At 43.6% G+C, this 24632-nt stretch overlaps 1 protein-coding gene and 1 long non-coding RNA gene across 3 annotated transcripts; both read left to right on the forward strand.

Annotated features, from left to right (window-relative positions):
* The first annotated feature begins 261 nt into the window (after positions 1 to 261).
* LOC115765348 lies at positions 262 to 8328 on the forward strand. 2 transcript variants are annotated; one of them, XR_004018107.1, is made up of 4 exons: positions 262 to 331; positions 404 to 542; positions 669 to 768; positions 8047 to 8328. It is a non-coding gene; the product is annotated as an uncharacterized LOC115765348 (long non-coding RNA). The 2 variants fall into 2 exon arrangements; XR_004018106.1 differs by lacking the exon at positions 8047 to 8328 and having other exon boundaries at positions 669 to 1038.
* A 1955-nt stretch (positions 8329 to 10283) lies between these two features.
* LOC115765429 (myc protein) lies at positions 10284 to 24540 on the forward strand. Its single transcript, XM_030708974.1, has 4 exons — positions 10284 to 10984; positions 12567 to 13159; positions 13253 to 13979; positions 23582 to 24540. The coding sequence occupies exons 2-4, from the start codon at positions 12650 to 12652 to the stop codon at positions 24529 to 24531; spliced, it is 2187 nt and encodes a 728-aa protein (XP_030564834.1). The 5' UTR covers positions 10284 to 10984; positions 12567 to 12649; the 3' UTR covers positions 24532 to 24540.
* The last annotated feature ends 92 nt before the right edge of the window (positions 24541 to 24632 follow it).

The raw sequence follows: 24632 nt of genomic DNA on the forward strand, positions 1-24632 counted from the left end.
TACTGGAAACTGGAGTCGCCATAACTAGGCGGAAAATGGGTGGAAACCCGTTAGGAAATCCTACTTTTATTACCTTCAATTCAAATGAACTGATTAATCTATTTATACCTAGTGCTGTGCATATATATTTTATTTCTATTTTATTCTTCACTTTCAGTCAGAATTTTGAGGCAACAAGCCAGCTGAAATATTATTTTATTATTAGGCAATTCCATTCGCAACTGTGGGAAATGCGTGAAAAGCGTTTGTGATATTTGTTGTAGTTTTTCAATCAAATAGTTCAGTAGTCAAATAACTTTCATATCAAAATTTGTAATTTAGATAATTTAAGGTAATATAACATTGAATTGCGACTAGAAGCAGGTATTTGGTATTCGGCAAACTGAAAGATCTCTCTTTCCAGCACGTTGATCGATTTTCCCAAGTGCCTCGACTTGGTTCTCGATGGCTTGGTCTAAAACAAATCGGAAATTATTAAAGGGCATTTGTGGAAATGGAGCGCAGGAAACTTGCAAAGAGCATTAGGGCAAAGGAAAGTAAAAGTGAGTGGAAAAGCGAGAGTGAGACGTGACAGCAGGCTAGATTTTCATGCTTATCGGCGCGCTGTCTGTCTCTCTGTGAGTGTGTCTGCATGTGTGTGTGTGTGTGTGTTTAATGATTTTCCTCAGATAACCTCAAGTGCAACATTTTGACGAAGACGCGCAACCAAGTGCCGGGCCCCGGTGCCCAGAGTCAGATTCTCATTCAGAGCCCGTACCAGAATCCAAGGTAGGCCAACAAATCCGACGTAGCACACGGAACCTTGGCTGTGGCGGGGCGTGGGGTCGTTTTTTCTTTTTTGTTTTGTTTTGTTTTGTTTTGTCGGCTGTCGTCAATTACTCCGCTCTGTATACCCTGTAGCCATGCGTGGAACGGGCGACACACACGTACAGTTCTTATAACGATCACATTTGATTTAACTAACTTTCTTTACATTATTTACTAACTTACTCGAGTTTATTATTAATTATGAAAATGGAAAACAATTTAAATAAAACTATTAGATAATCTGAGTTCAGATCCGAGCTACAAATACTTCTTGCCCTGCTGGAAATAGCTGCGGTAGTCCGATCCGAAATGTAAGCCCCAATAAACTGGGAATAGGAAGAGTATCAAAAAAATGAAATACTCTCCATGTGTATATATCATATGAGAACTTTCACAAAAAGTAAGCTTATATAATCTTTCAGCTATGCCTAAAAATGGGAGAAGCTATTGGAAAATGATAAAGCCATGATATGGATATATCTTGCAAATCTTATAAATATGATGAATGCTTGAGATATGATGGTAGAGTTGAAGTCCAATTGCCAATGGATGTCAAAGGAGGCATTCCAAAATGCATTTTTACTATTTCAGCCTCGTTACAGGGTATTTGCAGTTCGAATACGCCGGCCAGCAGCATTCTAATGCGCATATTATTGTTGCTGATGCTGCCCTCTTAGCGTTTCGAGTGGGTCCTTTGTCGGGCCACTTGTGCGCCACTTTTCGGGCACTTTGATGCCCTTTTGCAGAGGATGCAACAGACTCGATACGAACTATGTGACGCCCAATAGTAAATACCTTGAGTCTCAACAAATGTCGGACTGTCCATCTGTCCGAGTGTATTATATTGTATATCTGTTTCCTCGTTGCGATTGCCTTGACTATGTATAACATATGAGCTTGGCGAAGTTCTGTTTATGAAATACATTTCTATCCCATCTCGACACTAAAGAGTTGGCTCTTATTTCTTGTTATTGTTTTATGTTCAGCTTCCTAAGTGCGATTGATTCTCTGAACTCCCTGGTTGCTGGCAAAGTCTCTCTCTCAGTCTTGTGATAACTGATGAAACATTCCGCCATTTCCTTGGCTTGCAATCCGGATTATGTCCTGCGTATGTTAAAGGCCAGTGTTATCAAAAGGGATTAACATTTTGACTACTTCAAAACATTTGTTGGACGACATTTTAATTCTTCTTGTATTTCCGTACAAACCCTATCTAGTTAGTTTGAAGTTTACAATACTATTCTTATAGAAATCAAAATAAAGATGAAAAAAACTTCCATCCTTTGTAGATCATCTGAAATGGTTAATTAATTTTTATATTTAGTTTTCCTATTAAGCTTGACTAAAAGCTTAAGAGTACAAATTTGGACCCTATAGCCTTAAGCCTCCACGATTACATTTGTCGAACTACAGCGAAAATTTCAAATTTCTGCGGATTGATCAGAAATAAGAATTCATCATTCAATCAACGAATCTGCGTGCAAATCATTCAATCATTTAGTCAGTCAATTAATCTGTCTTTAATCAATCAATCAGGCAGTCTTCAGTCAGCCAGTTAGTCAATCACTCAGTTAATCAATCAGTCCTTCAATCGTTCGGACAGTCAATCAATAAATCTGTCAGTAACCGGCCAATCAATAAGCCAATCAGTCAGCTAGCCAGGCACTTCGTCAATCAGAGAAAACATATAGACAAATCAATCACAGAATTCCGAAGCAGAAGTCAATATTGAAGTCGTTCGCCTTAAGTTCGCTGCTGTAATGATACTTAGTCATTCAATCAATCATTTAGTCAATCATTTAGTCAGTCAATTAATCTGTCTTTAATCAATCAATCAGGCAGTCTTCAGTCAGCCAGTTAGTCAATCAATCTGTTGGCAAATCAGTCAGTTAGCCGGTCAATCAGTCAGTTAATCAATCAGTCCTTCAATCGTTCGGACAGTCAATCAATAAATCTGTCAGTAGCCGGTCAATCAATAAGCCAATCAGTCAGCTAGCCAGGCACTTCGTCAATCAGAGAAAACATGTAGACAAATCAATCACAGAATTCCGAAGCAGAAGTCAATATTGAAGTCGTTCGCCTTAAGTTCGCCTTCTGTAATGATACTTAGGCATTAGCCCGCAGTCGTGTCCTTGAGCCTGGTAGCCTGGAGTCGGAGTCGGAGTCGAGGTCGGAGATGGAGCTGTCTGGATGCCATTTCCCAGTCCCCAGTTGCAGCCCAAGTCCCAATGCCAAGCCCAGTTTCCCAGCTGAATTGATGCTGATGGCGGTAGCCCAGACTTTGTTATGGCCCCAATCAGGATGCGGAGCCACAGCCACAGGAAAAGCAGCCGAAAGCAAGGATGCAAAGACGGCGTCGGGATGTTATGTTGCTGTTGCTGTGTGACCTTCATGGAAAGCGTAGGCGACGCCGACAAGGACGACAATCGGATGGTGAAGGACGAAGTCCTTGTAGATTTTCTTGATTGCGCAGTACGCAAGTACCCGTCCCTAGCTCCCCCTCCCAGTCGCGCTCTCTCTCTCTGTCTCGCTCTCTTTTGCCCTCTCCCCGCCAGTCTTTGGCTGTCTGTGTCTCTGCTCCGCCTCCCCCAACCCCTCGCACGCATTCTGGTGCGGCTCGGCAAGTTGAATGTCCTGCTCCTTTTTGTTGTCTGGCAAGTTTGTTTTGGCCATGTTGTTGTTGCTGTTGCTCGGATTCCATTATGGGGTTTTGAAGGTCGCAGACAGCACGCAGTGCGAGAGACACACGTCGCCGCTTTTCGCCATGCCCACCTACACCTACCCCCTCCCCCTCTGCTAAGCTGCCTCTGCCTCGAGGCTTTGCCCGTCCAGTTGAGTATTTGTGCCAAATTTGCAGACAGGCCGCAAGACAAACAAAATGAAAAGGATAAGCAGACATTTTCCTGCACGTGTGTCTGTGTGTGTGTGTAAAAAAAGGAGCGGCTCCAGGCCCACCGTCCCTCCCTGCCCCACAACCTGTAACTCCCTTCAGACACCTTTAAATGTTTAATGTAATTTCGGGGCAGACTCTGGTTGCGTAAAAGGCCATCGAAAAAATGGCAAATGTCCTTGATTGGCAGAAAAAGAAATCTCGCAAATATTCAGCAGCAGCCCCCCTCACCCACCCTTTCCACTTTACTTCCCACACGACTGCCCATCGAAGGCTTTTGAAGAACCTTTTCTACTTAACTGTAAAATGTATCTGTTTGTGTTTAGCTGCATATTCTTTTCAACATGCTGCCGCAACATGCTGCCAGGCAATTGAGATTTTCACTCAAACGCCGCTCGCTCTCACGCTAATCGCGCTCAATTGCTCAGTCCAGTGCTCACCACAGTGTGGTGTATTGTTTTGCTCTCTTGCGCCGTCACAGTTCCACTCATGAGCGCCTTTCAACGGTATCGCACATTTACATACATACATGCATCACAATTTTTTGCAATACTACAGACTGGCCTATGAGTTCTATAATTAGTTAATTGTTTCTGTTTCAATTGTTTGTGAAATTCAATACATACGTGATGTGTATGTATGTAAATGCATCTAGATATATATACATTTTAATATACACACATCTGTATGTACCATGCAAAATATAAACACATTGTGAAATACCGGCAAGGAACAATCAAGAACCGGCAACGACTTCCACAACGCTGCTTGAAGAGTGTGTGCCGACCAGTGCCAACTGAGCAGTTTTTACTCGCCGCACTCGCCGCAAAGCTTGAGAGCAATTTGTCAAGCATGTATTTTCTTTCTTGGTTTTGTTTTGAGTGCACTTTCTTGGCCGGCGCTGACGCGCGCTCATACAACGAAACCAAACAACAACAACAACAACAAATAGTGCCCTCTCTGTGTGCGTGTGTTTGAGTGTTTCTGTGCGAGCGCAGGTTCATTCCGTTATAAAGCTCAACGCTGCATTTGTTGTCTCCTTTTTGCTAAATGTCTCTCGGCCTGTATGCCTGTATGTGTGTGTATAGAGTACAGTCGCGGCGTACCACTGCGAGCAGCGTCTTTGGCATTGTCTTTGTCGCTGTCTTCTTTGCGTATTGTTATTTTTGCAGCTGCTGCTGTTTCTGCCTGTTTACTCGTGTTAGGCATATTATCGTTGTTCTTGTAGTTCTTGTTGTTGCTGCTTCTGTTGTCTTGTCTTCTTTGCGTTGAGTTTGATTTTTTTTTGCACTTGTGCGTAATCCTTGCGAAATTCACCAATTGCTGCACATCTGCATTTCGATTGTCATCGTCCCCTGCCCTGACCTGACCTCTGAGCAAACCTTTTCAATTGATAAACAAATGCACTTCAAATGCCACACTCAAGTGTACTCAAATATGTACAAATACATGCATAGATAAAAGCAATAACGCATACATCATACATGCACATACATACATATGTACATGCATACATACTGTCACTGCAAACAAAACCATTTGGATTATTGCAATTCGTTTGCACTCATTTGGGCTTGAGCGCAAAATGATGAAATTCCCAAAGCTTTTGCCTGCCCTCTTCTTGTCCACGCTTACTGTTATGAATCACGCCAAGAATTTAACCGTAAAAGCTCTCATCGTACATACATATATGTAATTTATTATTGCATTTTTTGGCGCAACGTCCACAGTGGGTGTTGCCTGGAAAAACAACCAAAAAAAAAAAAAGATCACACCAAACAGCGCACACCCTTCAATTGGGACTAGAAACTTATAATTAAGAATGAAAAGTTCATGAATATTGCAAGCAAATACATGTGCATACATACATATGTACATGCATACATACATATATGTATGTATGTTTGCCCTTTAAGGAATAGCTACAAAAACGTAGTTCACATTGAAATAGGTAAATATTTATATATTTGGATAAAAAAGGAATATTTAATACAACAAAAATCTGAATTTAGGGGTCGATATTTATTAATACAAGTTAAATAAATTTAACACGAAGCATAATTCTACGAAAATTAATTATAAGAACTCCACGAAGGATAATTCAAAACAAAATTTCCTCTACAGAGTCTATTTTGGACCAAGCACATAATGTAAACAGATGTAATCCCGTTGTTTATCGTGTGTGGGTTGTCAACGTCCTTGGAAACTGTCCTGACTTTAACATTTCTACATTTTTGTATTCATATACATATATATATATATATATATATATATATATTAACCTGATTTGAGGCTGCAAAGGGATTGCATTACGTATGCGCCCGAAAGCCCAACTCGAACTTTTTAACGGTATTCAAGGTCGATGTAAACTTGCTTCTCTCTTTAACTTAAAAGGGCCTTTGGGAGAACGACGCAATTTGCAACAAAGTTGCCAAAGTTTGTGTCATAAGACTTTTTGCGTGTAGCTTTGATTATCGGCAATTGGACAATTGGAAATAGTAGCATGTATTACATATATGTACATATGCGCATGTACATACATGCATATGTATGTGTTACATGCTTCTATATTCTCTGTATTACCCGGCGTTGCCCGAGCCCAGTTGCCTCTCTTAATCATTCATTCGCAATTTCTTAAAGTGAGTTCGAGGCCAATCATAGTGGTAAACGTTGTCACCTGAGGAAGGTAAAATTCCCGAAAAGTGTGAAACGAATTCCATAGTGAGCTTTAAAATTCACTGACAATCGGATACATATATGTATATGTATGTCATGCATGCACATAATATGTTGATTGACATATGTAAATATTTGAATGTATTGGCAACTCTGTCGGTTCCATTACAATTGTTGCTGCGACGCATTAAAATTGCAATTACAGCAACACCTGCCAAACAAAATAGAAACAGTTACAACAACAACAATGGCGACGCCTTCTTATCAACTGTAAACTGTAACGGCATGTCGTTTGCCGCCCAACCTCCCTGTCATGGTAGACGCCCGCCCTGCATGTCCGATTACAATGTAGCTACACGTGTTAGCCGTTAAATATGCAGCAAGCTTAAGAAACATGGCGGAAGGGGGCGGCGGGACGGACACAGTTAGCGAGAGAGAGAGAGAGAGAGAGAGAGAGAGGTCGGGCTGGCGCCTTTGCGGTAAAAGCTTGCGCGACTCTTGGATAATGCACACTTGTTGTGAGAGAATGTTTATTGATGCGCCGTTACGAATTGCGCAATCATATGAAAGATGAAAACCAATTAATATTGCGATATTAATGACTTTTTAGAATTAGCATTAAAATTAGATAATTTTGCATTGAAGCATTACTAACATAAGCACAACAACAATTAACAACTGTAACGCCGACTGCGCTGCCGCACGCTGCCTGACGCCGACTGAGGGCCACACTTGTTGCCTTTATTTACGCAGTTGGCTTTCGCCGCAATGGCGTAGCATTTTGTACTATGGCAAATGGCAAAGACGCAACAACAACAACAACAACAACAACAACAGCAAGCAGAACGAGCAAAAAATTTTACACACGCGCAAATAATTGTGGAAAATACCAACAAAAGCAAGAACAACATTGGAAATATTATAGTGCAGCGCAGTACAACTAAAACTAAATGAAAGTGTACAAAGGGAAAATAACAAAAAAAATTGGCATAGGCAAAATGCGCGGCAACGAAAGCTTCTTCTACAATTCTGTTTGCGTCGGCGTCGGCGTCGACGTCGGCGTCGGCGTCGCGCATTCGTTGCGAATTGAAAAACAAAACAAAATATGTACATATAAATATGTGTGTACGTAACGTACGCGAAGCAGGAATTGCCATAGAAAAGAGCCAAGGGCCAACAACAACAACAACAACAACAACGACAGCAAAAGCAACAATAACAAAATGCACGCGCCGAAAGTGCAAAATGCAAAATCAACGAAAACGAATACGAAATAAATCGACTGCAAAAACGAATTTTGACCAAAATAACGGGCAAATCGATGCAAAGCACACGCACACACATTCGTGCATGCATATGTATGTGTATGTAACTGTATGCATGTAATTGTATTGAAATCTATGTGTGCATGTGCGTACTCTCTCACGCAGGCAAAAAGCAACGTTTGTTTTTGTTCTTTTTAGAAACTTAAATCATAACATGTTTTGGGGCTCTAGTCGACTACGAGATACTCTGCACTAACCAACCATATGAACTTTTCAATACTCAAATGTGGCATTCTTAAGCTCATAATTTATATCCTCGCCATTCTCTGCCGATCTCTATATAATCTGATGCAAATATAATCCAATTTCAATTTTAACAATTTGATAACGTATTGTCATTGCTTATAGGCCTGGCTAAATGTTCTATAGCAAATACAAATGATGTTCGGCAATTTGGGAGCCCATTTCCCAGCTTAACCCTTCGAGGAAAGCCCCTCTATGTCTAGAGGGGTTCACTTTGTTGAAGGTTCCAAACTGGTCCGCTGTGATATCTGTGTGTGTGTGTGCAAGTGTATGTATGGAAAACTTCGGAAAACTTTCTTGTGGGGACGCAATTGGCTGTGATACCCTCACCAGAGTTACATAAACTTGGCAACATGGTTTGGAAGCGAAACTAGGAAACTAGCTAAAATATTAAGTTAAATAATCATTTTTAAATAATAAAAATAATTAGTTAATTTATTGAAATATTTTTAGAGCAGCTGCAATAAATTTCACAATGTAAAAAATTTAAAAAAATCAACAAAAAAAAAATTTCAAGAAAATACGTTCTAGGATTAAACACTTTTGCAGATGGTATTTTTAACTTCTTTCGAAATATGTTGCGACAAAAATTACCCGTCGTTGAATCTGGAACTGATCAAACTATGATTGACCTATATAATTATAATTATAAACTACATATGTATATGAATTTAATTTTTAATTTATTTTATAATCAAAAGTATCTGCCCGAGCATACTAAATATTAAATTCTCGAAAAACAAGATCAACATATCGTTCATGCCGTTGCCTACAAATCGATAATTATCGATGCTTCTCCCACACAAAAATTATGCAAAAAAAGAATTGTCCTTTTCCAATGCATATATGTAATATGTATGTATGTGTGTGTGTGTGTGTGTGTGTGTGTGTGTGTGTTGCCTATTGCATTAGGTGAATATGTATATAAGATATCTCCTAGTCGAGCCTGTCCGAGCAGAACTTCTTCTTCTTCTTGCACATTTGGTGCCCATAATTTAATTAGATATGAAACCTACCTCAAGGCATCGTATAAAGTTGCTGTTTCTTCTTTTTTATTTTGTTATTCACTTTGCGCTGCGTCTGCTTCTGCTTGTGCTTCTGCTTCTACTTCTGTTTCTGTTTGCTTTTGTTGTGTTTTAGTTTCGGTTTTGCTTTCAGCTGCCGCACAAAGTTCATGGGTTCAATCAACTTGACAAACTAAAACTGAAATTGGAGTTGTCAACTGTTGACTAGAATGTGGGCGGGGGGAGCTTAAGCAGCTTAAATTACACGTGTGTGTGTGTGTGCATATGTACGCACGCACGCACGCACGCACGCACGCACGCACGCATGCAGCGTTAATGCGCCGCAAGCACCTACATGCATCATAGATGTGTGCATGTGTGTGGATTTAAGACACATGCATACAAGTGGGCAGACACACGCGCAAGCATATGTACATACATGCATATATGTGCATATTTAATTATAGCAGAAATTCGCCCGCACATGCATTTGCATACGCACATTTCACCTAATTGTTATTGTTTATTTTCGTTACAATCACAACAAGAAAACGCATTTTGTTTTGTAAACAAAACTCAGATATCGTCGATTTCACTCAAAACAAACAAGAGGCCCAATACATGGCCGCATATAAACGCGCACACATGCTCACGCTCACGCTCACGCTCACGGTCCGGCACACGCTCACGCTTACTCTCCATAAAAATTGTACTCAAAACCTGGCCAGGCCGACCGGCCGGCCGGCCGGGCCCAAAAACAAAGGTAAATAAACAGAGAGTCCCAGTTTAACTGAGAGCGAAACACGTGAGCTATTTAGAAGCTTTTTCGCTGCGCTGTTTCATGAAATCTACATTGAGTCAGCCAAGTCACAATTCGTATATGCATGTATGTGTGCATGTGTGTAACAAGCAGGCAAACACAATAATACACACCACAACTCACACCAAACGATTTCTACTCAATGTCTAGCGCTCGTCGCTAAGCTCACCATCTCACCACGCTCGGAGAGAAATACAGCAGCTGATAGTGCGGGCACGCCGATTTCTGTAAGTTTGAGTTATCTGCTTTAAATTCTGAACACTCTTATTTGTGACTCCGGCACGGATGAACGTGCGGCGCGTAGTTGGCTCTTCGTCTTTGTAGGTTTTGGCTGTTTCCCGCCCAACAAAAAAATAAAAAACAAATCAAATCAAATTCATATGAAATAATCTGAAATTTCATAACTAGGCAAAGACGACAACAATACAATTATAGTTACCAAAAAAATTAAAAATAAATAAATAAGCAGAAACCACAAAATTCCGGTCGGACTAATTTAAAAAAAAACAAAAAAACAAAAATTAAATAGAGAGTACCAAAAATCAATTACAAGTGCGAAAAGAAAAATAAAATATTTCTTTAAATCGGACACGCCACTAAAAATAAGCAGAAATACAAAATTCTAGACATTTCTCAAAATTCTTTCAATTCCTACGACTACTAACTCGACTGATTCGGCAACATCAGCCGAAAGTCTGCGAGCAAAGCTTCTCTGCTCAGCAAAAGTGAATGTGAAGTTACGAAAAGAAAAAAAAGAAAAAAGATAAATAAATACCGCTACAAGTTGAGACAATTGTTAGCTCCAATTGCGAGTGGCTTCGTCGTGCGTTTGTGTGCGTGTGTCAAAAGAATAGACGGAGGAGAGCAATAGATGCAGCTTCTTCACCTTCGCTTACGATTCGCTGCTGCGAGCATCACAGAAGAAGCTTCAAAAGGAGAAGCAAGAATTACTCTACGCGGCGGCTCAACGTAAAAGTTTTAGTGTGAATATTACTATTATTTTTTTTTTGTCTTGCTAGCAGTCAGCTTCGCTTACACTGCTATTATTTTTTTTCGGGTGTCTATATTTTTTTTTGCTGTTCTGTTACGACAATTTCAAGTGTGCAACAAAAAAAAAAAAAGAAAAGAAAAGGAAAAGCGGAAGCAGCATTTAATAACAACAGTTACAAATCTGGATTAAATATTTAATTTCCTCTACCGGGACATATACGCAGTTAAGGTAAGTTCCGTGTAAGAATGAAACTAGAAAAGCGAAATCACTAAAATTGAATTCAAGTGATGTATGTATGTATGTAGGTATGTAGGTATGTATGTATGTGCATGCATATTGCAATTAGAAGCAGTAGAAGAAAAATAGTAAGAAGCAAGTCGAGAGCACGACTGAGAGAAACACATACAGACGCACAGACAGACACACACTGACGCATACTTAAAGCCCTTTTCGTGTTGTGTACACACACACACACGCGCACACACGCACACAGGCGACAACTATGCCGGCATTTCTTGAAGTTTGCAGTATCCTTCGTTTTCGCTTTCTCTTGCGTGCGTCTAAGGAAGGGGCAAGAGGCACAGAGACACAGACGTCGGGGCGACGCGTCAATATTTTGCAGTTTACCGTTTTGGTCAGTTGTGTGCAAGTGCCAAGTGCTGCAGTGGGAAGAGGCAAGAGGGAAGAGCGCAAAGAGGAAAGAGCGCAAGCGATAATCGTGTAACGTTTTTTGCTCGTGCAAATAAAAGAGCAAGCACGCGAAAGAGGGGGACAGAGATGGATGCGATGCGACGAAGAGATCAGCTTTTATCAGTTAACTGTTATTGCGAGTGGCGCTTGTGCGCGCGCGCGCGCGTGTGTGTGTGTGTGTGTGTGTGTGCGAGTAAAATATTTGAGACAAAACGACAAAATGCCCGCGTGTTGCCAAGTCATTTGGATCGGAAATCAAATAAAATCAAACAATTTATTTATAATTAAAAGCGGCTCTCGCATTCGCATTGCTCTGATAACTTCTCTGAACTGCTGTCGACGTCAGCAGCTGCGCCAGCGGCAAAGGGAGCAGCGACTGTGTTAGCGCAGTGAAACTGAAAATGAAAATGAAAATCAAATTCAAGACAAGACTGACAGCAATTTTGACAATGTTCTCTCTATGTCGTGTGTCCTGTTTCTTTTCTTCGTGCTTTCAAGATGGCGACTTCGTAAATTGTAAATCGTGTTATACGCACTTGCAGCGCCTATGTATGTATGTATGTGTGTGTGTATCTATTTCGCAAGGATGAGGCTGCAGAACAACGAATAATCGAAGAAAATGAAATGAAGAATTGGGCAAAGAAGAAAGCAAATCGAAAATGTTGCGTGTGTGTGTTCAATAAGAAAGTACTAGAATTTTAATTTCAATATAAAAAAAAAGCTTTCGTATGGATTAGAAAATTAAATAAATGAAAAATACTATAAAATGTCAATATAATGCAAAATATTTAGACGAGCTGTCACGCAATTCGTGTCTTCAAATCGAGGCGTCTCTAAGGGATTCTAGTTTATGGACAAGTTAAAATATTTCCACACTTTAGAAAGTAGATTGAGTTGGTACAGGGTATCCGCTAGTCTAGTCAATATCAAAATATTTCCACACTCTAGACTGTAGATGGAGATTGGGATAGATTGATAGCTGACGGCCGTTTGGGTACAGGGTATCCGCTAGTCTAGTCAATGTCAAAGATCGGAACGAGCATGTCTAACACTAGTCTTATGTAGAACATTTGCCAACACTTATTTTCAATATTTACGTTGTTTCTCTTCGCTTAACCAGCTTGCAGCTAGAAACTGTGCTATATCAGGACACCCAGCCCACTTGCCAACCAGGACAAGATTAACAAATAAACCAGCCGAAAGATGACGACCGTTTGCAACGGGGGCATTATGACGGGCTGCGACTACGACTATGACGATTGCCCCACCCTTGACGACATCGAATTGAATGATCTACTTGACTGCGGCATGCCCAACCTGAACGATCTGGCTGACAGGCTGCCCAGCATACAGAACGATGTGGAACGGATCGCGGCCAATCGGACGCACTCGCTGAGCATCTCGCACCATGACGATTTCGGCGATCTGGACATAAAGCCCGAGATACGCAATATGGACTGCATGTGGTCCGTGTTCGCCAGCAACATGGCCAATTGCATTGGCAACGGCGGCGGCAGCAGCAGCAGCATACTCAGCAACAAACACATCAGCAGCAGCAGCAACAACAACAGCAACAACAACAGCAATTCGGCTGCGTCCAGTTATAGCGAGAGCAGCGCTGTGCCGCCAGCCTTTGTCACGGGCAACACGTTGCTAATCAAACGCGAACCGGAGGAAGAGGAGGATGAGCAGGAGGAGGAGGAGGAGGAGGAGCAACAAGCGAACCAGCGGAACAGCGACAACAACAACAACAACAACTACAGCAGCAGCAGCAGCAGCAGTAGAAAAATCAACAGCAACAGTTGCAGGTCAACTGGCAAAGCGACAGCAGCAGCAGCTGCAGCTGCAGCAACAGCAACAATTGCGATACCAAGTCGAGTGCTTCACATTGAACCGTATATACCGCCAGGCACTTCGCTGCTGCGCAAGAGCAACACGCAGCACAAGCAGCAGCAACTGTTGCAACAACAGCAGCAGCAACGTCTTATCGACTTGGCCACAGCCAGCAACAACAACAGCAGCAGCAACAACTGCCTTGTGCTGCCCGATGATGAGATATTGCCGGAATTCCGTCACAATGTGGATCTGCACGCCTGCGTCATGGGCAGCAACAATATTGCGCTGACGAGCAGCGCCGCTGCCATCGATCATCTCAGCCGGGAGCTGCAGAATACGAGCAAGGAGCGCATCGATCTGCCGTATCGGCTCACGACTGCGCCGCAGTTCAGCGATGTGCTTGAGGTGCTCAATCAGCAGTCGGAGCAAACGGCGGCAGCAAAGGCCGCAGCAAAGGCCGCAGCAAAGGCGGCGGCAGCGGCAGCGTCAGCGGCTGCAACAGTTGTCACACTGTCGCCGCCGGCAACGAACGCGACCAGTTCCGATTGTGATTCAGATGATGGCGATTGCTCCATGGGCAACTCCAGCTGCGGCTCGGCTGCCTCGATCGATTGCAACTACATGCGGCACATAAGCGATCACAGTTATACGCGCTCCAACGAGGTGGAGACTAATCTGGACACGCCCTCCGATTCTGGTGAGTTAATCCCTTAAAGCTATCTCCCAATATAACACTTTATACAATTACATATGCGTTCTACTGGTATACAAGAGCACTGTTATACTCTGTATCTACTTTCAATTATGCTGCTGCCCTTGCACAGTTATTTACTGTATATATGTATGTGTATGTGTATATTACTGTAGTTTGTACCCAAAGCACAGACAACAGCTATTATTGGCTTTTACTATTTTTAGTCTACGCGAGCCATCGTTACAACGGCACTCGTCCAATGCATTCACAATTGCATTGCTTGCGCTCCGCTCTCTCGCGCTCTCGCACTCTCTTGCGCTCTCTTGTCTGTCAGTCTGTCGATCGAACGGCATTAAGTAATGCGAACTCACCTCCACCCTCCATCCTCCTCCCTTGCTCACACTTCATAATCTCATCATCCTTTGCCTCGCCCAGACATTCAACTAGTGTTGGTCTGCGCTGCTGCTGCTGCGCTGCTGCTGAAGTGTGGGCAAACGATGACGCGCCTAAAAATCGATCGCCTACGTCAACAGCAAACGTAGTAAACTTTTGTTGCACGCATTACACACGCCCACACGCTGAGAGCAGCGGCAGCGCACTTTTGCCGGTTGTCGTTGTGATGTTTGTTTTTTGTCTTTTCGGGCTGGCAAAAAGCTTTCATTGATTTTCCTTTTCCAGCACCAAATTCAACCCCCCCCCCCCCTCGCCAGGCATTATTTGTATATTTCGTTGGCGCCTTCTAGCCTACGCATTACACAACGCCACATATTCCCCCCCCCCCCCCTTTTTTTTTCCTACAGCTAGTGATGGCGCGTGGCTTTCATGGCTCATTATGTGCTTTCTCTATGTGTGTGTGTGCGTGTATGTATGTGTGTGTTGATGAGCTGTTCGGCCCGCGGGCCCATGGCGTCATCCTCTCGCACATTGTAGGAAAGCATCCCCAAGCGACGTCTTGCGCAGTTTGTGCTACGCCCAAAAAGCCATTTCTCTTAAACACGCGCTCGCTCTCTCTCCCTCTCTCTCTCTCTCCTCTCTCTCTTTTCTGTTTGTGGCCAACAACCCATGTTTCAAGGATGTCTGCGCTCATGCCACGTGGCGTCATCGCCGCCACACCCTGCGCCCGCTCACCCAGGCTGATTTGGTTTTAGTTTATGGGTTCAATGTCTTTTTGCAAAGTCCTTGCTCCTGCTGCCCCTTCCTTTGCTTGTTAGAATCAAATTATAACAGTCTAAAACATACTGAGCTACCCTCGCAGTAAGAAATCTACATTTTTACTACTACTACTACTGCTACTACTACTACTACCTTTTACTCGCACACAAATACAACAACAATTTGGCGCGTAAAGCTTTTTCATTCACAAACTGCAGTCCAATGCACACATACTCACACACACACACACACACACACACATACAGCCGCAGACATGCAAGCATGCATGCATGGGCGGCAATCTGGTTCCTTAATTCTTATTGCTTCCCCTGTGCACCCCCCCATCGCACTTATTATTATTATTGTTACCTTTTTCGTGATATCTGTCATAATAATAAAATAAAACGCGAAAACAAAAGCAAAACAAAACATGCATACAAGCGCACTCAGATTGCCGTCAAGCAGCAACCGACGCGTCGGCTTCGGCGTCTACGCCGGCAAAATTGCACAGGTATGTCTTTCGCTCTCGCTCTCTCTCGCTCGCACGCTCATTCTTGTGTTTACCATGACGCGACGCACTGCCTCAGCGACAGATTCACAATTGCAGACGGCAGCGGCAGCGACGCCGACGTCGACGTCGCGTTTAGCGAATTTGGTCAGTTTATATGAAATACTCTTGCAGAATGTATGTACATTAGTGATGTTGTGTGCCGTGCGAAATAAGATATCTACCAATTGTTATATAATAAGGAATGATAAGGAAGATATCGGTAACATGTAAATTACGAATCGTTGAAGTGCGTGCAAATGGGCTCAGTATTAATGTGCTAGTATTATTACTAGTCTTCAAGAGTATTCAGGGTGCGACATGTTCTCTATGGGATATTCTTCGCTTTAGTTACCGTAGGCAGAGAGAGAGAGAGAGAGAGAGAGAACGAACAGGCCAAGGCTTGAGTGTTTTTAACGAGGATTTCATTGCCGTTAATAATTGAATGAAAGCAAGCAAAAGCCGCCTTCGATAACGGTACACGATTACCGTTATTAGATAGAGATGCGCAAATGACTCGGATTTGCAATACTCTATTCGATAGCTTGCATTAAACTGTTAAAAATATGCTCAAATGCTTCATTATTAATAAATACTGTTATGTAGTTTAACAGTTTATAATACTTACGTGTGTGCCTGTTACTAGGCGCAGATATATTTCGCTGCCTCTGCCCAATTTCATGTGTGTAAATAGTTTTGTGTGCCTGTGTGTGTGTGTGTGTGTGTGTGTGTGTTCAACTATTAGCGAAAAACGCCCACACAATAAACATTTTTTTGGCTCTGATGCTGCTCGAATTCTCTATACACTTACACGCACACGCACATACATGAATTTGTATTCGTTATGTGTATGTGTGTGTGCTTTGGTGAATGCGATTGCCAAAAAGTCGCGCGCGTGAGACGATAAAAAAAAACGCGCAACGTGCGAAAGTCGCTACGAATTGTTGTTGCCGCCTTTTGCTGATAGCAGCCGTTGGGCAGCGTTGATAATTGAAAACGTAACATAAATATGTATGCATGTATGTATGTATGTATGTATGTGAATGAATAATTTGTCGAAAGAAAAGCGTCGAGTCGACTTGATACACGCACACACACACGCAGTGTTTCGCACGACACTTGGCAACAAAAAGGCAAAATCAAACTCAATTTGAACAAACTTTTGCGTATTTCAATTTGTACGCACAGCAACAGCGGCAGCAACAATAACAATAACTACAACAGGTGCGTGCTGCAGATTAAAAGCTTGTGCTTGTCGCTATGCGCAAGTGTGCGCGTGACGCTTCATTAGCAATTCGGGAAGACGAGATTGTAATGTTAACGGGACTGCGCTGAAAAGAGAGCGAAGAGCAAAGAGTTATGTGTAACAGTTAACTTTGAGCTTTTCGAGTGTTTATTGATCCTCAGTTGCCGCTAGGTGTCGCTAGCTTGCTAATAGATGATCATGTGTGCATGCAATACATGCAATACATGCAATACATGCATACATGCATATACATGTGATACATATACATACATACATACATATTATTTACTTATGTATATGCTTATATGCTGGCAGCAGCTGTTGTTGTTGTTGTAATTGTTGTTTTATTGGCATTTTCGCACCTTTTGCTATGCGTACGAAAAAAAGAGAAACAGAACTAAACGAACTGCTATTGTTGTCGTTGTTGTTGTTGTTGTTGCTGCTATGCGTGTGTTATTTCGAGTACCGAATCCAATTCGAAATAAAAAAGAATGCTAATGAACTGAACGAAGGTCGAATAATCATAAAATAGTGCGTAGAAACCAAAACGAAACAGGAACGCAAAAGTTTATGAGAAAAAGCTTGAGTGTTGTTGTTTTTGTTTTTGTTGTTGTTGTTTTTGTTGTGTGTATTACCAATTAAATAAAACTAACCAGAAATAGTGCGACGATGCGTGCTGTGTGCAGACATCGAGTAAGGGGGGGGGGGGGGGGCGGCGCACGTGGGCAAAGAGTCTGAATGTATATGTGTATATATATGCGTGTGTGTCTGTGTGTGTGTGTGTATGTGGGAAAATGCTGTTCAACATTCCTTTTACCATATTTAGCTGTTTTATTTTATTTTACTTTCGCTGGGGGCACAAATTTATGCGTCTGGCTGTGGCAACTTTTAGCGCCAAGTTACAACATTCGCCCAACCCCAAAAAAAAAAATACCACCCAGTAACAAGAACAACAACAAGAAGAAGGGCAACGACAACGACAACACAAAAAGCTTTAACAATGGTCCAAAGGCTGTGACGACGACGGCTAACATTTTTTTTCTTTCGTACTTCTGCTATGCTTGTGCTGCTTCTTGCTACGTGGCGCGCTGTTGCTAGGCGCGTCTTTTGCTTCCACAAACGCGCACGCCGCTGCCTCCGCTGCCGCCACTGTCTGTTGTCTCTCTTCGTGTGCGTCTCGTTCTGTCACTCACTCTCTTAGTTTGTGTGTCTCGCTCGCTCGCAAGCGTTCATTATGCTGCTTATTCGCACACGTTTAGCAATAAATTGTTATGCTCAAGGTCGACGTCGACGTCGACGGCGACGGCGTATTGTGCTGCTCTTTACACACGCACTCCCCATGCGCTGCTGCTTTTATTCATTTTTTCATTTTATTTTACTGTTTTTTTTTTTTTGGCAATGACGACGATGCCGACGCCAACGAGCCTCCCTTTTTGGTTGGAAGTTGTTGTTGCCTTAACTGGAGACGTTGCGTCGTGCATGTACATACATACATACATATGTACAAATGTACAGATATACATATACATACATATATGTACATATAACAGAATGTTGCCAAACTTTAGCCTGGCACGGCAAAAATATAAAATGTTGCTAGCGCTGCCCAAAATGTTGCCAGACGCAGTTCATTGTTGTCATTTTAATAATTTATACCGTATGGGTGTGTGTCTCTCTCTATATGTGTGTGTGTGTTAGACGCTGGCGCACTGCGGCACTGCCAGTGGGCGGTGCACGCCGACGCCGCCCCTCCCCTCTCTTAACGACTTTTTATGTTTATAGTTTTTTGGCTTTTTTGCTGCTTTTAGATCTGGTGACATTTGTCATTTGAAACAGGGTGAGGCTCCAGGATGACTCATAACGGTGTGTGTGGGCCAGGCGGAGCATTAAATCGCAATTGTTGGTTGCGGCAACAAGTTGCAGATGTTGCAGATGTTGCAGCTTGAGATGCACTCTTGTAGCTGCCGGGCAAAGCGCACAGCAACAAAAACAAATTGCCTTCTCGTGGGAAGCAGCAGGCAGCAGGCAGCCGCGACTGCGCAGCGACTGCGCGTTTGTGTTTTGCTGATGTGCAATTGCAATTTTTTTTTTTTTCGATATTATTTTCTTTCTGTTTATTGCAAAGAAAACCGCAAAACGCGCGCTTTTTCTTCTGTTGTTGCTGCCAGCGACATGTTGCTAACACATGCTGACAGCATAGACACGCACCCCCCGCCCCCGCCCCCGCCCCTGCTGTTGCAATTGGCTTTGGCTACGCCTCATCCTGCACTTTGACAGGCACTACGCGAGCGTGGGAACACAGTTTTGCGGGCACTGTACGACGTCCAATGAAATTGCAAATGCTGTCGTCATGGGAGATTTCTAAGAATCAGCTAGATTTCTACGGAACATGAATAATAAACCAATAAACTGATAATATGTACGTAAATGCGCACATGTAAATTGTGAATTATTCGAATTCACAATGAAATCATTGTCAAAAGTGTCGTGAAATTCCAGTTGATTGCAATGCAGGAATATGAATAAACCACAATAAAAAAAAAAAGAAACGAGTTTTTTGAAATTCGTGCTTCTTCTAGTTCTTCCTGTTTTGGTGTTGGCTTTTTGATTATATTTTCTGTGTGTCCAAAGAGCGTAAGAACAAGAAAACGTAAACAGAACACAGAAACCGCGTAAAGCGAGAGAACAAGTTGTAGAGAGAGAGGTAGAGAGAGAGAAAGACGACAAAAATAACAATTGAACATAAGAAATGTTATTAAACAATTTAACAAGCGTACAACAACAACCTGAACGACCACACCCAGCACCCCTACTTGCCGCTGCCCGCTGCCCGATGCGAGGGCGTTGCCATATTGTCGCCAGCTTTGTGTTGTTGCTAGAGATTTGTATAATAGTTTTGTTCTTATAAGTATTTTGTGAATTTTCGCTGCACAGTGGGCAACAAAGTTTGCCGCCTGTGTACCACTGTATCTTCATAATTTTCTGCGTCTCGTCTTTTATAGGCTTGAAATTCCTCATGTGAGAATTACATCATATGCCATTTTTACTTTTATTTCGATTTCAATTTCATTTGCGCGCTTCGTATACAGTTGTGTTTACATTGCTCAATTTTAAAGCTTTTTCGCCTGTGTTTGTGTGCTTAAGTGGTGTGCAAACGAGGGAGAGAGCAGAGCGTCAGCAGAAGCAGCAGCAGCAGCGACAGCTTTTTCGTCTTCATTCTTTCTATCTGCTCTTTATCTCGGGTATTATCAAAAGCAGCGGTAGTTGTAGCCGAGGGCAGCAATGACGTCGATGCCGACGCCGACGTCGCTGCCCGCCTGCTGCGCCGAAATTAACATTTGCGTCTGGCTGACTGGCTGGCCGCTTGTAGAAATTACATGCATACATACATATGTACATACGCTGTGCTGCATTTTGATCCCCGCTCTCTCGCTCTTTCGCTCTCTCGCTCTATGTGTGCCCACGCTCTTTCATATCGAATTGCCGTAAATTATACAATGCACTTGTCATTTGCTGTCCCTTTTGTGCTGTCCTCTGGCGCAGTGCATCTTTCGTTTTTCAATTAAACTCCGTATGCAAATTTTATAGGGCAAATGTGTGCGTGTGTTTGTGTTTGTGTTTATTGTTGCTCTTTTGTTGCTCTTCGCTTGCCGCCCACAGGCAACCGGCAGCTGCATAAAAGTTGCGCAACTTATTAAGTGCCGTGCTCGTGTGTGTGTGCATGTGTATGTGTGTGTGTGCATTTTATTTGCAATTGTAATTAACTACGCCAGCAACAGCAACAAGCTGTTTCCTCTGTGCTTTGGCTGGCAATTGTGCTTTATTGTTACTATTATTATTATTATTATTATTATTATTACTATTTTAGCTAGCTGTTGTCTTGATTTGATCTTGGCGCGCTTAGCAACAAAAGTTGCCAAGTTGTCGGTCAGCGCTGTAAACGAGTTTGTCTGGTTTTCGTTAGCAGCTGCGACGCCGGCAGCAGCAGCAGCAGCGGCAGCAGCAGCAGCTCTAAAGCTGCGACTGTTAGCTTATGCATTTGTTTTACGTCTGTAAGCTTTGCCTGCTACCTAACTCTGCACCACTTCCAGCCCCTCCCGCTGTATGCATTCCCCTTTATCTGCTGTTCATTATAATTGTTTTTTTTTTTTTGCACTTTGACAGTGGTAAAATAGTCGCATTCTCAGTTGATCGATTTGTGCAACGTTTGGAATGTTTTTATGAGGTGCCATTTGTGGTGATTGTTGTTCTTGTTGTCGTCGTTGTTGTTGTTGTTGTTGTTGTTGTTGTTGTTGACAACAATTTTTACTTGTCGGCCGCCTCCTCGTAAAAATGCAAATCATGCAATGTCGACGCTTGTGTGCGGTCTTTCGTTCTCTTGCTCATCTCCGCTTTGAGCTTTTGTGGTGGTCTTTAAAAAACAAAAGAGAAAATGGAAAAAATGCCAAAAGTGCACAGCAACATTTTGTGCTGTGTCAGCAACATGCAGAGGAACATTGTTGCTGCTGCGGCCACATTCCAATTGATGTTGCTGCGGCTGCAAGCAAAGCAAAGCAGAAAAAAAAAAAAATGGCCGTTGGGCAACATTCTTGCTGGGGTCTCGGGTAAGGTCTGCTGCTTGTCTAGCCAACAGCATGATGATGTTCATCATCGCGTTCGGTGGTGGTTGGGTGACTTTTTTGTTGTTGTTGTTAAACGTGTATTGATGATAATGCAACGTTTTGCCGCAATTGACTCATGCAACATGTTGCCAAAGGTGGTTGCCCACTGGGGCAACGCTTGGCTGCCGCTGCCTCTCTTCAGTTCCCTCTCGCTCTTGCCCCCTCTCTTTCACCCGGTTTCGATTTCGATTTCGTTCACTGCGGTCGCGGTCGCGGTTGCGGTCGCTCGCTCTGCTGCACTGCACTTGGACTTGGACTTGGACTTGAAATATCGAGCGCGGAACTTGAAGCTTTGCAGCTTGAACTTTGAAGCTCTCTCTTCCATTAGGTTTTATTTTATTATTTGGACAATCCGCCTCTCCGCTCTTCCTCTCCTTTGATCTTTGTCCTATGCTCGCTTGCACAGTTGCCGAGGCTAACGGCAAACACACACAAACACGCATAGACACATGTACACATACATGCATACATGCATACATGCATACATGTGTTATCAGCATTTGTGCAAATATTCGTTAGGGACAGATTGTGGGTGTGACGAGAGGTGGAGGGGGGAGGGGGAGGGGGGAAGGATTAGTAGCAGCTTGATAAGCTGTAGCAAAAGTTTCTTAATTTCGCATTTTCTTTTCATTCGCTTATATATTTTTTCGGCAGTTTTTGTAATTTGATTAAACGCATTCAAAATGGGGCTGGCCCTACATTTGATTGCAACAACGGCGGCGTCTGCGTCGACGTCGACGCCACTTGGTTCAATGGACGCGCGCGCCAACGGAAGAGCCAAATTAGCAACGGAAGCTGAAACCCCCCGCGGTGGTCGCGGGTGGCTAGAGATCGCAACAGAGGAAGTGTAGACTGCGCTCTCTCTCTATCTCTCTCTCTCTGGCTCTCTTTCGCTCTCTCTTTCTGTATGCAAAACAGCAAATTTGCGTTAAGCCGTTATCGGCGGCCTTGCCTTCACGCCTTAGTTGTGATAATTGTAGTTCTTGCTTTTGCAAAGTGCGTTGCGCAACCCACGCAAAAGGCGCCCCTGCCCCGCCCGCCAACCACCTCTACCAACCACCTCCATCTTAAGTTTTCTGACGTCAAAAGTCAATTTAGGGCGAGTGTGGGGGGGAGGGGGTGAGGGGGGTTGCGTTTTCTCGCTTTTCATTGTCTGTGCGCAAATCTATTGCTTCCTGAATTCTGATACTGTTGCAAGTGTCGTCGGGCCACTTGCCTCGCAACGTTGACACAGTAATCCGCTTTGCGTGGGCCATAACGCCCGTCTCCTGCCCCCCTCCACCGTTCATATCCGCCCACCCACGCAATACACATACGCACCCATACACGCACGCACACACACACACACACACAATGACATCATCGTGTTGCTATGCTTTGGGTAGTCATTGAACTGTCGTTGACATTCGCTAGACATTTGCGAGGCTTGTGTACTAGTATATAATATTATTATATTATATTTGATATGAGCTAGTTATTGGCAACTCGTTACTGTACATTCGCTGCAAGACACTCACTCGTCCAGTTATTCGTTCTTTTTCAATTCCACTCGTTACTATTTTGATTTCGCTATGTGATATTTAAGGGATGCTCTTGCATTCAAATTGAAATTGCTCGTCACTCGTTGCTCGTTACTGTTCATTCGTTGCAAGGCAAGGCACTCGTCCAGCTGCTTACTACTTTTTCAATTTCACTCGTTGCTATATTTTTCTCGATATGTTCATATTTAAGGATTCTCTTTAGCTATGTGATATTTAAGGGATGCTCTTGCATTCAAATTGAAATTGCTCGTCACTCGTTGCTCGTTACTGTTCATTCGTTGCAAGGCAAGGCACTCGTCCAGCTGCTTACTACTTTTTCAATTTCACTCGTTGCTATATTTTTCTCGATATGTTCATATTTAAGGATTCTCTTTTGCATTCAAATTAAACTTACTCGTCACTCGCTACTCGTTACTAATTAGAGCTCGTTTTGTCTGACTCTCGTTCTCTCGCTACAGATGAGGAAATCGACGTTGTCTCGCTCAATGACAAGAAATTGCCCACAAATCCATCGGATCGTGATCGACGCGCTCTGCAAACGAATATCGCCTACAAAATCTCGAGTGATGCCCGAATCCTACAATCCAAACGATTCGATCTACCCTATACGCCGGCCAGCAGCAGTCCGGTCAAGTCCGTAGTCAATTCGCGCTACGCCTCGCCATCGAGCACGCCCTATCAGGGCGCCGGCGCTGTGCCGGCCAGCTACTCGCCCGAAAGCCTCTCCCAGAGCAGCAGCAGCAGCAGCAGCAGTAGCAGCAGCAGTAGCATCATCAGCGACTGCACAACGCCGCCCGCAACGATGTTGGATGGCAAGGGCCGCAAGCCCTACTACATGTCCGACTGCACGTCGAGGATGTATTCGAACAAGCGCAGCAATATGATCAGCCTGGTCGCGGCGAAGAAGAGTCGCGTGAAGAAGGTGAACGCCGGCTACGCCCAGCGGCCGTCCAAGTTCCATGATTTGGATGACAAGAGCCCGCTCGACTCCATTGTCACAGGCGGCTCCGGCTCTGGCGCTGGCATCGCGAATACGAGTCCCAGTGTGAACGCCATCAGCAACAGATACGGCAACAATAGCAACAACAGCAGCAACATGCTGAAGCGCCAGCTCAGCATAGACGAGGCGGACACGATTGAGAAGCGCAATCTGCACAACGATATGGAGCGTCAGCGGCGCATCGGGCTCAAGAATCTGTTCGAGGCGCTGAAGACGCAGATACCCAACATACGGGACAAGGAGCGTGCGCCCAAGGTCAACATACTGCGCGAGGCGGCCAAGCTCTGCGAGCATCTCACCAGCGAGGAGCGCGACCTCAGTCTCAAGCGGCAGCTCCTGAAGGCGAAGCTCAAGCAGCAGCAGGAGCTCCTCGCCCGCCTGCGTCTGAGCAAGAATGCAGCTGAATGATGATAGCGGTAGCCGTAAGTGGTGGGTAAAGGGTAAACGGGGAGGGAGGGGGGGTAGGGATCATCATTGTGGATATGCCGGGGAGGGGGCAGGGGGGTAAT

This window comes from Drosophila novamexicana, unplaced genomic scaffold (assembly GCF_003285875.2).
Source record: "Drosophila novamexicana strain 15010-1031.04,08,12 unplaced genomic scaffold, DnovRS2.1 tig00000960-arrow-arrow-pilon, whole genome shotgun sequence".
Taxonomy (NCBI): Eukaryota; Metazoa; Arthropoda; class Insecta; order Diptera; family Drosophilidae; genus Drosophila; species Drosophila novamexicana.

Coding starts and splice junctions, on each gene's coding strand:
- LOC115765429 (XM_030708974.1), top strand. CDS start 12,650: ATGACGACCGTTTGCAACGGGGGCATTATGACGGGCTGCGACTACGAC. Junction 13,160..13,252: donor AGGAGGAGGAGGAGGAGGAG/CAACAAGCGAAC, acceptor AGCAACAGTTGC/AGGTCAACTGGCAAAGCGAC. Junction 13,980..23,581: donor GGACACGCCCTCCGATTCTG/GTGAGTTAATCC, acceptor CTCTCGCTACAG/ATGAGGAAATCGACGTTGTC.